The sequence below is a fragment of the Camelus ferus genome, chromosome 6 (assembly GCF_009834535.1).
Source record: "Camelus ferus isolate YT-003-E chromosome 6, BCGSAC_Cfer_1.0, whole genome shotgun sequence".
NCBI lineage: Eukaryota > Metazoa > Chordata > Mammalia > Artiodactyla > Camelidae > Camelus > Camelus ferus.
The window spans coordinates 72628113-72643824 of NC_045701.1; the positions used below are offsets into that span (position 1 = coordinate 72628113).

The following is a 15712-nucleotide window of genomic DNA, read 5'->3' on the forward strand; positions in this document are numbered from 1 at the left end:
AGCCTTTGGAAAAACCAGAAGCAGTGGTTCTCCTACCTTGCCATGCATTAAAATCGCCTTGGGCATTTAAAAAAAATATTGATGCCTGGGAACCACCCCCAACATTTCTGAGTTCTGGGTGAAATCTAATGTGCAGCTGAAGTTAGGAAGAGCTGGATGAGCATTTGTCTTAAACTCAAGAACTACACACTCTCAGTCTCCCACCATGATTGCTCAAGCCTTGTTCGTGAAAGTGGCCAGATCGAGGGACCAGTGTAGAAGTCTCTGAGGCAGGGGGTAATGCAGAATAACTCCCACCTGCCTCCCTTCTCTTTCAGATCTCACGCCACCTGGGCAAGATGTACAGTGAGATGATCTTTGTCAACGGCTTTGTGCACTGTGACCCCCACCCGGGCAACGTGCTAGTGCGGAAGTGCCCGGGCACGGGGAAGGCGGAGATTGTCCTATTGGACCACGGGCTCTACCAGGTAGGAGAGCCTGTTTCCACCCAGCCAGACCCGTGGTCTGGTCCTGCCTGGCCTTGGAGCCAGCTGAACTCCCCTATCGGCCACAGAAACGGGAGGCAGATAGCAAACTGGAGAGGGCCCCACCCTACCCCCAGAGCTGTCCTTTTGTGCAGGTCACAGTCATATGAGCTCTCTGAGCCTTAGCTTCTTCCTGATAGACTGAGAATGATAACACCTCCCTTAGAGGTTGCTGTCAGGAGTAGATGAGATTGTGCCTGGATGTCTGTGCAAAAACCAGCTGCAAAAACCCCTTCTTCCTAGGGAAGCCCAAGCCAGCCAGACTGTGGGAGGTGAGATGCCCTTAGATGAGCTAGGACTCCAGGTGGAGGGGTAACTCAGCCCCAGTGAGGAGGTTATATATACTAGGAAAGGGCACAGGGAACTGGTAGAGATTGAATGGCCCCAATTCTGTCTTCTGGAACTTGAAATGCAGATCTGGTTTGAAGAGCCACAAGTTCCTGCCTGGAAGTTGAGAAGTTCATTGCCAATCCCAGGACCCAGGGCCTGGCTTGATTCTATGAGGCATGAAGGAAGGTCTCTTGCTCTTCCCCCTCAGGGCCCTGATCCAACATTGCCATATCTAGGCCTCCTTTGAAAAGCTCATTGACATGCGGTGTGTTAGTTTAAGGTCGGCTAGCTGTTGTCACACACAGCCCCCAAATGGTTGATGGCCGAGACACAACAGATGTCTAATCGCTTGCCCACAGACCGATCTAGGGTGGGTGGAGGAGCCCAAAGGCAGGCGCTGACTGAGCCTGTGCCTCCCAGGCCTCCCTGGAGGTCTCACCATCCACCAGCAGCAGGGATAAGGGCTTGGAGGAGTGTGCATGGGGAAGTTTCCGCGGTATGGGCCTGGAAGTGGAGCTTCTGCCACATTCCATCAGTCAGAGCTCAGGCAGAGGGCCACATCTAACCAGGAGGCAGGCGGGCATCATGGCCTGTGCTGGGAAGAAGGGGGGAGTATAGATTCTGGTGGGCCATTGGTAGTCTGCCACTCAGGACCAACCCCAGCCAAATAGTAGGTCTGAACTTGGACCTTTAGGGATGGGTGAACTGTGTGGGAGAAGCCAACATTATGCGGGAGCCACGGTCTCCATCCGTCCCTTGCGCGGTGGTAACAGCCAGGGACCAGGTCCATGGGGAGAGGAGGCTCAGTTCCTGCCATGCTGCCCCTGCCATAGGTGCTCACAGAACAGTTCCGCCTGGATTACTGCCACCTCTGGCAGTCACTGATCTGGACTGACATGAAGAATGTAAAGAAGTACAGCCAGCGCCTGGGAGCCGGGGACCTCTACCCCTTGTTCGCCTGCATGCTGACAGCCCGGTCCTGGGACTCAGTCAACAGGGGCATCGGCCAGACTCCAGTCACTGCTACTGAGGTGGGTGAGCTTGCCCTGCCCCTAGTGCAAGGGGCAGAGCTGGGGATGGCCTTTGGAGCCCTGCCAACCCAGGGTCTGAGGTCCTAGACTGGGGGGCTGTGGAGGTGTGGTGGGGGGCAGAACGGGAGATGTATTGGATGAGTAGGAGGGAGGGGAGGAGAATCAGTGTCCCTGGATGGGCAGAGGGAAAGGGAATGGTGTCCCACTCTGTCCCTCCCGGCCTTGTCAGCCTGGAATGTAAGTGGGTCATGTTAACTGTATAATCCAGGCTCTGTGACTTTCACTCCAACCTGCTTTCATGAGATTTCAGCCTTCCACCAAGTTGTCCCCCAGGACTTTTGGGAATGCCCAGGAAATAAGTCTGGCACCACCCACTGTCACCTATGGGGCACCATCTCCCATTGCGGGGTTCCTCTGGGGCATCCTACTGGGGAGAGAGCTTCACTTCCTCATGCTGGACTCGAGGGCTGCTTGTTTCATTGTCCAGTGGAGTTTTTTGAGAGACTGGTTTTTTAGTCTTTGTTTGTAGCTCTTTCCTCCATTGGATCTGGACAAGAGTCCCACGGAGTCTGGGCTGAGACCAATCCTAGGAACCCCTTCTCCCCAGACTCAGCCTCACTTCTGCCCCTACAGTAGGGACTTACAGGGTAGCTCATTCTTCCTGGCTCAGGGTGAGCTCCCTCCCAGGCCAATCCCTCATGGAATTGCCGTCTGTCTTCCCAGTCTGTCAGTTTGCCAGACCTGTGCAGACTTGCCCATATCCATGTGGGGAAGGGCTGTGCTCACAAGGGACAGGGTCCTGCTTGTGGCAGTTGGAAAGACCTGGGTTCTAGTTCCAGTACCTGCTTTTCCTGGTAGCGTGACCTTGGATGGTTCGCATCACCTGTTTGAGCCTCAGCATCCTCCCCTGCAAGCTGCCTTGTGGTGGAGGCTTTAGGAAAGGCTGAGTCCAGAGTCTCCAACAATGTCACCAAACAGGCCACCTCTTGCCATCTCTTGGCTCTGCTTTCCTCCAAGTTGACATCTTTCCCCAGCAAGCCTGATGGCATAGATACCACCACTGCCCCAGGCTTACATGGCTCTCAGCTCATCGTCTCAGAAGAAGAGAGACAGCCTCCCTCCTTTGTTGAGTAGGGATGATAATTCCTGCTTTATCAATAATGCATATAAAGTGCCTCCCCATAGTCCCTGAAATTTGTTCATTGAACAAACATTTGTTTTTGCTGGACCCTGGACTGGGAACCTGTGGATCCAGTGATGAACAGACAGTCAGGCCTTCCATGTAATTTGCACTGTGGCAGACGGAGACAGACAGTAAACAAGTGGACAAACAGGTAAATGGAATAATTGCAGGTTGGAGGTGCCAGGGAGGAAACAAGCCGGGTGCCGTGATGGGGGTGGCAGAGGAGACCTGGCTGGGGTATTGACATGTAAGCTGAGGCCCGAAGGACAAGAAAGCCACCAGCTACTAGAAGAGCTTGGAGAAAGTATCCAGGTAGAGGGCACACGATATGCTAAACGAAGCAGAGTTAGGGGTGGTCGGGAGCATGTGCAGAGGATGGTGGACTGAAAATCTGGAGCGCTGGGCAGGGAGAGCACAATGGGAAGAAGTTCAGATTTATTCTCAGTACAAAGCAAAGCCTTTGACAGGTTTTAAGCAGGAGAAAGATATGCTCAGACTTGCTATTTTAAGTATGTCTCTGAACTGGGACAAGATGAGCAGTGGGGTGATGAGTGAGGGGGCTGGGGCAGGACTCCAGGTGGACAGATGATGGGGCTCAGACTATGCTAATGGCAGTAGAAGTCGAGAGAAGCAGTTGCAGCCAAAGTGTGCTTTGGACCTAAGAGTGAGAGGCCTTTCTGTCGGCTTGGACATGAGGGGAGGAAAATGGAAGGGTCAGAGTTGTATCATAGCTTTTTGGGGTGAGTTATGGGGTTGAGGGGTGCCATTTCCTGACATAGGGAAGACTTCAGCAAGGACATATTTGGGGTGAGGGTGTAGTCAGTAGTTCTCTGGAACATTCAGCTAGAGACATCTCAAAGAAGATATCCAGGCTTGAGTTATCAATTTGGGAGTCCTCAGTGTGTAGATGGTATTAAAGCCACAGGAATGGACAAGACCACATGGTACATAATAGGTACTTCGTGAATGATATCTTGTTTCTAATTTAATTTTATTTATTTGTTTTTTCATTGAAGTATAGTTGATTTGCAATGTTGTGTTAGGATACCTGTTTTTTGTAACTTGGTTTGAATTCTATTTTTCTATCAGGTAGGCATCCTGCAGGGTCCAAGCTTGAAGGCCATGCAGCTCTGAGAGCCCCTTGGGGTAGCCTGGGTGGACACAGGTACTTCTGTTTGAGCCGAGAGGGGTTGTGGCCAGGCCAGTCTGACCCTACTGAGAGGGGGTCCCTCTGGTGAGTGGGACCCCGATCTGGCCTTAGCCTGCAAGCAGGGTGACCTGCAGCTGTAGAGGGAGGCAGCAGGGAGGCAGGCAGCCTCTTGGTGTCTGGCTTCATGTTGAGATGTTCCAGTCTGATAGCTCCTGCCTGGGGGATGTTTCAGGTTTCACAGCAGCTCAGTTATCAGCGGTGCACATGTGCTCCTGAAAGGGCCAGGAGTTCTGCCTCTGCTGCAGAAAGTGCTGGATGGGGGAGCATTTGGCAGCACTGCTGGTCCCCTCATTGTGACTTCTACTGGACCCAAGCGCCAGCCCATACCTTGTCTCTGATGACCCTCTGGGTACTGCTGGGAGGTGGGCACAGAGGGTGTTTGCATGCCCAGTTTTTAGGGGAGGACACTGGGTCACACAGTCCTCTGTGAGATGAGACGCTGTGTAGCCTGATGGTGAGGGTGAGGGCTTGAGAGCTGGATGGCCTGGGTTTGAATCCTGACTCATCCTCGACTAGCTGTGGACCTTGGGGAGGTTACTTAACTTCTCAGTGCCTCAGTTTCCTTCTCTCCAATGGGGGTATACACTTGGTTAATAGGGTTGATCTGAGGATTAAATAAGTTGATACATGTAAGCATTTTCAGAGTGTCTGGCTTACTTAGTAATGATCAATACATGTGAACTATTGTCATTGTCACCATCACTGTTTCTCTGGAGAGTGAAAAGGGATCAGAGCCACACTGTATACTCAGGACTCTGGCTGAGGTTGGTTATCTGCCCCAGAACCATACAGAGCTCAGAGACAGGGAGGGTTGGGAAGCCAGATCCCAAACTTACACGCCAGGATAGGGCAAGGGCTAGTCCTGAATCCTACTCTGGGGGCATTAGGACCTTGTGCAGTGGGTGGGCTGACACTGGCTCCAGCATGGAGGACAGTAATAGATGGTGGCCGTGTGAGTAGGTCTTCTGGGGGGTGGGGTCAGGCAGGGTATGGGGTTGGACTTTGGAGCTGGGTTGGGGTCAGGAGCTCAGACCTCTGAACTGCAACAGCCTGGGCGTGGCTGAAGGGAGGGGGGAAATGACTCAACCAGTACCAGCCTCCAAAGTTCCTTCCAGGCCTGACCTAAAATTGGTGGCCAGCAAAGAAGCCTTAGAGAATAGTGCACGGGTGGACCTCTGAACTGAGAGACTGGCTAACTCCAGCCTCATCAAATGGCTGGTGGGGAGATAGACTTCCTGCCCCAGTCAGTACAGGGGGAAGGAAGGATGGGTACTGGTGTCCTTGGCCACAGCGATCTCGGAAGGCAGAGGCAGCAGAAATGCAGCCTGGCCCCTGTTGATGTGCTCCTGCGCTGCGTCCAGTGCTTGGCTGGCATTTGGGATGGGACGTCCCATCCGGGTTTTTCAGGCTGCAAAGCTTCTTGGGCTAAGCTTCCCTGTGGGAATGGTGCTGAGGCAGCTGTGCTAGAAGCTCCTTCCTGGAGCTTCCTTGCAGACCCTCAGGTCACAGGCTGCCTGGACATCCACCACCCTGGGCCCCAATTCCCACATCAGCCGTCCATCTCTGTCTCCCTGTTGCTGCTTCAGGACTCAGAGATTCGCAACAATGCGGCCAACTACCTCCCCCAGATCAGCCAGCTCCTCAGCCACGTGCCACGCCAGATGCTGCTCATCTTCAAGACCAACGACCTGCTGCGCGGCATTGAGGCCGCCCTGGGCACCCGTGCCAGCGCCAGCTCCTTCCTCAACATGTCACGTTGCTGCATCAGGGCACTGGCCGAGTGAGTGTGGGCTCTGGCCTTTCTTCCCATCCAGTTCCCTGACCAGTCCCAGGGGTCCACACACCTCCACTTTCTCCCACCAGTCAGCCCCCAGGGCCCCACCTGGCTTCCCCCATCTCCAGCTCTCCCTGCGGGATGTTAGGGGCAGAAAACAGCTCTGGTGAACTGGCTGATACCTCAGAGCAGTGTTTTGGGTGGTCCTGAGAGCCACCTCTACTTGTGAAAATTGTGGATTCTAGGACCTCACCCTCACAGCCCAGCTTTCCAAGTGATTCTTACCCTTAGTAAAAGTTGAAATGTTTTCTGAAAATCTTAGCCCCATCCAAGTGTCCCCTGGCCATGGGATCAAGATGCCCTGGTACACATCCCATCTCTAGCTGGTGCTGGAACTGTATCCCCAAGATTAGCCAGGCAGCGAGGCCAGTATTCTTTTCCCTACAGTGTGGCTGTGACTCAGGATAGTGTCACCAGCAGGCTGTCTCTGGATCTCAGGTCTTTTTAAATGCCTCAGCACCCTTGAGGTGTTGATAGGAAGGGAAAGGTGCTTCCTCAGGGAGACAGTGGCAGAGGAATGAGGGTTCTGGGTTCTTCTATCTGAGGGTAGCAAATACATGGGAAGGTCCATGCTCTGGCTGAATATTCTCACCCGAGAGAGGAGACCTAGACTGTGGTCAGCTCCATGCCATCCATCCTGGCAGCCAATGGGTCATTCTGGCAAACTGATGAAGGCAGTGCTGACCACATACATCATGCACTCGCTATCAAATAGCAAGTTAGATTACAGCAAAAGAGTCTGCATACAGAAAGGGCTGAGCATGATTTATTCTGAGTTTCAGGAAACAAAGTCTTGAATAGGTCATCATCATAAACACCAATTTTCATCATGTCCTTTTGTTGGTGCAGAAGGGAGTGAGCTGGGCTGAATCTATAATGGCCTCAACCTCCCAGGACCACCTTGACCAGGTTTCCAGGTGATTCTTACCCTCAGGCAGTTTGGGAAAGCTTTTACATTTGAATTTGGAGGATTCCGACTTGATGAATATTAACCCTACTTTTGGAAAAAAAGAAACCAAATGTTCTACCCAGTGGATCCTCTAAGTCTTTGATGCCCAATGAAACAATGGCTTTTGCTTCCCCTACTTACCTGGAAAACACCTTTGGAGTAGCTGAGTTCCTCTGGTCCCTGCTTGGACAGTGGTCTAATCACATAACCTGGAGTTGTTCACTGGGGCAGGGGGCTGGTGAGTTGGCAAAGCCACCATCTTCTGTTTTTCTAAAGGATACTGAGTGTTTCTTGCCTCTTTTTCTCTTGTTCTCACCTTCCTTCTTGCCCCTCCTGCAGGCACCAGAGGAAGATTACACGTTCATTCTTCAGAAGGACCCAGATCTCGCTCAGCCAGGCCTTCCACTTACGGTGGATCGATCTTCATGAACTGGTCCTGCGTGTGAAGGGGCTGAGGCTGGTCAGCTGGGTCATAGCTCTGCTTTGCTGGCTGTTGCCTGCTTCATACTGAGTGGACTGGCTGTGTGACCTCGGTGTGAGGTCTCTGTGTGACCCTGTGGTCTTTTCACTCCTTACTCTTCTGTTACATCTCTACCCTTTGCCCTGTTTCTGCCACATGGTGTCTGAGAATCCCACGGTCACTGTCCACAGCACCATTAAAGTCCTCTCCCTTGGAGTCCTTGTCTCGGCGTCCCCAAGCTGTGCCCTGCGAGAGACTTCTTTCCAAATCCAGGGAGAAGGCACGGCAGTCTGCTTTCCTGTTCCCCGTGTGTGCCGTTGGGTTGGATGCCACCTTCCCCCAATTTCCATTAACCCTTCCTGTTGTCAGAATGGACCATGAATCCCACTGAGGGCACATTTAACTCCTCAGAGGTTTGATTTTGTTGGAGAGGAGCCTAGTCTCTGAGCTATGTGAGAGAACAGCTTCTCCCTGCAATGTCGCTCCCCAGAGGGGCCGACCTGAGCCAGGAGACTCAGCACCCGAGCCAGGCTCTGGTGCCACTGTGAGCTCCCTGCTGTCATGATGACCCCTTTGGTGTTTCATGTACTGTGGTTCAATAAAAACCCCTGCAGGGTTGCAGGGCAGGGCCTGGTCAGTGGGGTTTTTATTCTGGGTTGGGAGCAAGTCCACCCTGGCCGCTGGGTAAGATGCCTCCGGATGCCGCGTGGTTCTGATCTGCTTGGCTTCTGGCCATGTAATCCTTCCAGCCTCCACTGTGCGGCCACTTCCTGCTTCTGGTGTGTTTCTCTCACTTTCTGAGATCTTGGCTGGAGGTGTTAAGAAGCCCAAGGCCAGGAACTCAGAGGCTGAGCTTTATCCTCCAACTCTGGTTCCCCTGGGTTCTCACCTCAATCCCTGTGACTTGGCACCTGCCTTGTTCTACTAATTGCCTCCCGATTTAGCCCTTGGAGGTGTCGTTCGATGCCCCCAGTCCTGGAGACTGTAGCCCAAACTTCAGTCACTGTGGCTGGTGTTCCACTCTGAAATCTTGTCCCCTGTCTAGACTGTGTCTACCTTATTGACTTCTGCCAGCTGGCCTCCCCCCCACCCCCGTTAGAGTATCTGCTCCTGCTGTGGGGACACCCTCAAACTCCTGCTCTGACTCCTGTGTCTGTGTGGTCTCCAGGTTCCCTGAGAACCCCCCCCCCAACTCTCTCGGAGCACCTGTGCTCACAGATGGTAATTGTATTTGAATCTCTCTGATCTTACTTCACCCCATTCACAGGGGCAGAGAAAACCTAAATTTGAGTCTCATTTTCTGTTCTTTTTATTCATAATACAACAAGCAGATTTTACACTGATCAGAGATGATTCGCAATCCCTTCATTTCCTGAAAGAATTAATTGTTCTTAGTGACCAGTTGGATGTCCCCAGGGACCTGAGAGAATAATCTGCAAGATCTGTTATGAATCATGAGGATGCCTGCTGCATATTATATTTTATGGTATCTTTTATAGCCACTGAAGTAAATATAAATGTCCTTTTTGTTCAAGGTAATGGTTACTTGCTTTTCACTTTTGGTTTAATGGTTGGCTTCCTGCTGTCCTGGGATCTAAAACATCAGCATGTTGCCAGAACAGTTATCCAGAGAGCACTGAGAGTCTGGGAGAGTTTGCCGTACAGGGCAGTTTGAAAATAGGAAGGAAGTAGGTTGATGTTTACTGAGTACCTTCCATGTGTGAAGGAACATGCTAGGTGCTTTGTAAATAAGTTACATTATTGAATTTTCCCATCATCTCTATGAGGGAGCGGGGTCATTAGCCTCATTTTACAAAGATGGGAACTGAGGCTCAGAGAGGTTTAGTAATTTTCTTGAAGTCACACAGCTGCTGAATGTTGGTGCATGCTTTTCTTTTGTTCCACAGTGCTGTAGATATGGATTACACCTGCTCCCTAGGCTGCCATATGTGCCTGAATTGTGTCTCAAACACCCTGACTTCAGAGGAAGTTGAATTTTCATTGGAGGTAGGAGCATGGATGGGTAAAGGAGACAAAAAGTTCTGGAAAGTGCAGACTGAGTCCCAGTGTTCCTCAGGCCTAAGACATGATGGACCTGGACCACTGTGATACTGCAGTGCAGTTCTGATGCTGACCACCTGGAGTTAGTGTAGACTTGATAGGCTAAGGGCACAGTTCCTGTAAGACTGCCCTCACTTCAGACACAAGCTGCAGGCTTGGGTGTCCCTGGGCCATCTGCACTTCTGACCAACTGACTACAAATTTGGGGGTTCCCACAACTCCCTCAGGTTTGATAATTTGCTAAAATGACTCACAGAACTCAGGAGAGCACTACACTTGTGATTACAGGTGTATTATACAGGATACAAATCAGGATCAGGCAAATGAAGAGACACGTAGGGCGAAGTCTAGGAGGGTCCCGAGTGCAGAGCTTCTGGACTCTGCGGAAGGAACCTCTTGGCACAGCAATGTGTTCACGGAGCTTCAGCGTTCAGAGCTTTTACCAGGGTGTCATTACATAGGCACAATTAATTGAATCATTGACCACATGATTGAACTCAACCTCCAATCCCCCACCCTCTCCAGAGAAGGTGGGCTGCTCACCCCCATCTTGAATCATTTAGCATAAACTCAGGTGTGATCCAGGGACACACCATGAAAAACAAAGATACTCCCATCATGAAGAAAGTCCAAGGATTTAGAGGTCTTCTCCCAGGAGCAGACAAAGGGACAAAGAGCAGAAAAATTCTTCATTATATAACAACCACTGCGGTGTCTTCTCATCCTGTGTATTTGGCCTGAGGTGTGTCTTCATCGACCGACCGACTGCTGGCCTGTGCCTTCTGCTCAGTGGGGTGGAGCAGTCTCTGGAGTGAGGCCATCGGAGGCTCTTACGATCTCTATTCTGCAACTCAGAGGCGCTCACGTGAGCTTCTGCAGGGGGCCTTCGCCCTGCTCCCTTCTCCATCCTGTGGAACTTGCCATAAATTGATTTGGGTTTGGTGCTTCCCAGTAAAATCCCAAGAGTTTCTTCTCCCAGCAGTGACAACTCGTCAGGTCAGCACCAGCTTACTTTGAAGAGTGCTTTCTGTGTTCACTCTTGGATCCTTATTCAATTTAGGTGTTGGCTTCTTTGATTTAGGCAGTTTGGCTCTTGTTCCCCTTCCCTCTTCTTGTCCACCTGGGGAGAATTCCGACTCAATGCCCACTTGACCCAGAGCCTCTCAAATGTGTGCCCAGCTTATAGGAAGAGCAGATGTCTTGATATGTAGTCAGTGCTCAGTAAACATGCAGATAGTCAGACTCTGAGAATACTCCACTATTTTCAGGGATGTTGAAACCTGTGTATTTAAAAAGAAGCTATATGTGCCACTCTCCCTCCGCTAGGAATGCTGCCTTGTTTGATTGTCAGGTTAATTTCTGCAGCGTCTGAGCCCACTCCCGGGACCAGGGATGGTCCCTCTCAGCGTGACAGGCTGTCAGGGCCCTCCTGCCAGGGGTGCAGGGCTCCGAGAATGTGAACTTCTAATGACATCTCAGAAAATGATCCTGGCTCCAAAGGGCACCCAACAAATCCTCAGGGGCAGCGCTTGGGAGGTTTAGAATTACCCTCAGTGGAAGCAAATGTGAGAAGGGTTGGATGGAGCCTTGCAGAGTGACACTTGGGGCTTACGTGGCCTCGAGGTATGGCTAAGTGGAGCTTGGGTCTGAGTTGGGATCTGGGCAAGATCCAAATAGGACGAACAAATCTGCAGAGAATTCCATGTTCCTGGCAGCCTGGCCTGCTGGGGATGATGTTTGTTGGGCTGAATTAGGGAGACCCATATTTAGAGAGAGGCCTTGAATGCCAGGCGGCCTAGTGCCACTGCTATTGGTAACTGGCCAAGGCAGACTGTGGGAGGCCCTGTACCCTAAGCTTTAAGCCTGCAAATATTTTAGTAAAAATCCATTTGTTCAGAAAGACTCGGCTATCACCTCTGTTCCTCCCTCCTTCCTTCCTGTGAAGTAAAGCCCACTACAAAGCTGCTCTCTCCTTTTCTAAAGGAAGGTCGGGGTCAGCCCTCAGCAGAGTAAATATTAAACCTTGGACCGTGATGTCCGTTTTCCTGCAGCTAGTGTCTCCCGGCCTGGTTTACCTGGCTTCTCCGGAGGCCACCTCAGCCCCCAGCATCAGCTAGCTCCCCTCCCATCCAGGTCACCATGCCCCTGGCCAGCACTGCTGGGGATAGAAAACACCCTTTCTGCCCGGTTCTGCCTTTGGTTTAATAGTGGCATAATTTCTCTGATATTTCTTCCTGTTTCTCTCTTTACTGGGTGTAAAGGGAAGGCCAGGCTGGGGAAGTGGTGAAGTGATGGGTGTCCAGCCCACCGATCCCTGACATTTCAGCTCCCATTTCCTCGTCTCTTCTCCCTGCACTTTCATTCTAGAGCAGTGCTTCTCAAACTTCCAGGTGTAAATGAATCACCTGGGCTCTTGTTAAAACACAGATTCGGCCTCGGCGGGTCTGCGTGGGGCCTGAGGTTCTGCATCTCTAACCAGCTCCCCAGGGATGCTGATGCTGCTTGCCTGAGGACCATGCTCTGGGTTGCAAAGTTCTGATCGTGGTTCTGAAGGTGTGGTACTGGGACCAGCAGCATTAGCATAACCTGGGAGCTGGTTAGAAATGCAAATCTCAGACCCCACTCCAGATCTGCTGAAGCAGAAACTCTGGGGTGTGACCCTGCAATCTGCTTTAATAAGCCCTCCAGGGGGTTCTGATGCACATGCTCACGATTGCAATCCCTGTTCTATGGTTCTCAACCCTACCTGAACGTTGGGCTCACCGGGAAAGCTGTGAGTGCCCAAGATTCTGATTTAATTGGCTTGAGTGAGGACCAGGCAGTTAAAACATTTTAAAAAAACTTTTTATTTTGAAATAACTTTAGATTTACAGTAGGCTTGTAAAGATAGTCCACAGAGTACCACATACCTTTCACCCGGTTCTCTCTAATGTTAACACCTTACATAACCACGGTACCTTTATTAACATTAAGAATTAACATTAGACATTACTTCAACTGAGCTATTCATATTTCACCAGTTTCCATACTAATGTCCTCTCTGTGTCCCTGGTATAGGACACACTGTACATTCAGTTGTCATGTCTCCCTAGTCTCTGCTCTGGAAAGAGCACTGGTCAGGTATTTTGTGCAACGTCTTTCAAGGTTGTTCTGTCTGATGTTTTCCTGTGATGAGACTGGGGTTACGGGTTTGAGGAAGGGTAGCACAGAAGTGAAGCACCCTCTCATCACATCATACCTGGGGAAACATCATTTTGACTTGACATACTGTTTCTGTTCTTTAAATTGCCCCAGCCAGGGTTGGGACCCTGCTTTGGGCTCACATACATTCCAGGAGTCTTCTGGAGAAGGAAGAAATGCAGCTTATGGACTTCTCCACAGGTGGGCATTAGGCAGAGATCCTCTTTGAGACTGAGAAGCCTGCCTGGCTATTTCCAAATTAAAAGGCTCCCAGTAAACTACAAAATGTGGATACACCAGCACAAGGTAATAGAATGGCTACATTTAATTATAATGTTTACATTTATCAAATGTTAACTTTTTCAGCATACACACAAATGCAATAAGAAATGAATGTAACATCAGGTGTGTGAGCATCAAGTCCCTCCCCTCAAAAGATCAGCCTGGCACTAGTAATTTTGTTTTCCAGGTGTTTTTGCAGTTCTAGAAATGGAAATCACCAGTGGGAGGTTGGCAGGGAGCCCTCTCATTCGTCACCCCAAGTGGTGGGCCTGGTGCCCTCCATCGGCCTGCCCTGACAGCCACCTCCCAGTGCCCAGAGGGGAAACCAGTCTTGCTTGGGCTAGTGGCTGAGTGTTGCAAGCCCACGACGGACTGCCCACGCCATGAATGATGCAAGTGGTTGGTGGTCCTTTCTCTTGGTAAGTAATAATGGAGGGGGAAGGCCAGAGGGTGCAGTGGCTCCACCCTCCAACGCTGACACTGGGTGGGACGTGAAGTCCTTCCAGGTTCCCCAGAGGGTGAAACTGGGGCCAGAGGTCAGGGGCTCTGGCTGTTACCTGCTTATTGGAGATTCCAAGCCTGTGTGTAGGTGGGAGGTCTTCTTCCCTGGCCCCTGGGTGTTTGCTCCTTTTTGTGCCAAATGTAAGTGTATGCATGTCAGAGTATCTACAAACAACTGCTGACAGTGGCTGCCGCCATCACAGAGGCAGCAGGTATAGGGTAGTAATTAAGGGCCTGGGCTCTCAAGTTGGCCAGAGTTCAAATCCTATTGTCCTCAGTGTTCTGTGTGACCTTGGGCAAGTATCCCAACCTCTTTGAGCTTCAATTCCTAGATTTGAATAGTGGGAACAATAGTACCTACCTCATAGTGTCATTGGGAGGATGAAATTAGATAATATATGCAATGTACTTGCAGAAATGCTTACATGGCCATCTCTCTGGCCACAGACCTTGGTTCCAGTATGAGGTCATGACTCCAAGGGCCTTCCTTTGACTTTCAGCTAAGACTTTGGAGAATGACTATCTTTCCACTGGTTGCTAAGCTCCAGTGGCTATATTGCTTGCCTCTCTTTTGAACTCCTAGATCCAGCCATTCCTGCAGGCCAGATCCACCCTTAGCTCTTTAATTATAGGAGCCAATAAAACTGCCTTCCTTCCTTTTTTTTGGTGTAGGTTACTTTAAGTTGGGTATCTGAGTTCTAACCAAAAGTGCCCTTATCATTGCAGCTATTATCTTTAAGGGTGCTGGCCAATGTTTGGAGGATGGGGAGAGCCCAGAGGAAGTCTTGAGGAGAATAACAAAGATGTCTACAGGGATAGAAAATAGAGAAATAATTACAGACTTGAACACTCTCCAGAGAGCCAAAGAAGAGCAAACAGAGTTAAGTTTTATTAAGAGCCAGTTTGGTGGGACATGGTGGGAGGCATGGAGACCTTGTGATTATTGTGATTGCTGGTGCTGAGACGATGAGAGTCAGGGCTACTGACTGGTTACTGATTTGGTGCTGTTTTCCAGTCATAACCAACACAAAGGCCGTGCTGTTCTGTCTGGATGCCAGTTGTATGGATACAATTTTTATAGTAGTCATGCCTGTTTCCTAATTGTGTTTTTAGAACTTGGCTATTTGGCTGAAATAGGCTTAATTTCTCATATCGATTCTGCTAGTTGCTGTGCACACAGGTTACCCCCAGAGAGCTGGCAGGAGCTCTCTCTTTAATCACAGTATTAGTTGGAAAAAGACATCCCTAGGAGCATTTAAGATAAAGACAGTCTCACGGAGGTGTTCCCTGTTGACCAGAGCTGAGCTGGCCAGTTCACAGAGCCTATGTTTAACCAGGGATGAGTTTGGGAACTGGACTGTGTATGTGGAATCTCCTTTCTCTTCTGCTTTTCTTGATTTTACACGTCTGGTTGAGTGAGATGAGCGCTCACATGAGGGCTGTCCCCTCTCTCTCCCTGTCTGGGTAGTGAGATTCCTAAACAGGCTGATCTTGATGTTTTGTAGACACCAAGCTCACCCCATCTCCATGGCCTTGCTCTTGGTGTTCACGCTGCCTCGCTCTGCTTTTCATGACATCCAAGCCCTCTGCTTTCTACACTCGTTACAGCTCTCAAGTCCTGCCTTCTGTAGGGAGCCTCCCAAGACCAGTGCCCTTGTTGATCTGCCTCCTCCTCCTCCTCCCAGTTCTCTTGACATTTCTCTCCACTCCCACCATCCACACTCAATGGTCTACCTGCCCCGTGCAGTCCTCAGAGGGCAAGGAACATTTCTTTGTCTCTTGCATGCTCTGTGACACCAGGGTAGCAGAGGCCATAGTAGGTCTTTGATTGGTCATCATATGGCCATGAACACATGCCTCACTTCATGCATGTAGCATGCCTTCCTCCAATGCCCTTTTATTGGAGAGAGGAGTGGACAGACAAGGTGAATCACACATGATGCTTGCCTTTAAGGAACTGGGGTATCTTTGTCAAGAGCATATGCTTTGGGTAAGGAGAGAGTCTCCTGCAAGTGGGAGCAGTGGTGAACTGGGAGTCTATGGTCTGGGAGGAGAGAAAGAGATTTAAACAACTCTCGGGGACCAGTGATGCCAGTCAGCAGCTCTACCTGGAAGTAAGCTTCAATGAGACTGTCTCTGTATTTCTCTTTGTTTCTCCTTGGGGCCA

General features: G+C 50.5%; 1 protein-coding gene across 5 annotated transcripts in view; it reads left to right on the top strand.

The window, feature by feature from the left end:
• Positions 1-15712, top strand: part of ADCK1 (aarF domain containing kinase 1) — a 136557-nt gene that overhangs the window by 93426 nt on the left and 27419 nt on the right. For 4 of the 5 annotated variants that reach the window (XM_032482447.1, XM_032482448.1, XM_014559164.2 and 1 more), the window contains 4 exons: positions 318-467; positions 1688-1885; positions 5865-6058; positions 7401-7591. In XM_032482447.1, the coding sequence (XP_032338338.1) occupies positions 318-467; positions 1688-1885; positions 5865-6058; positions 7401-7572 (714 nt within the window). In that variant the 3' untranslated portion in view covers positions 7573-7591. Of the gene's footprint in view, positions 1-317; positions 468-1687; positions 1886-5864; positions 6059-7400; positions 13464-14271; positions 14426-15712 lie in introns of those variants that run through there. The other variant, XR_004320871.1, reaches the window with a different exon arrangement.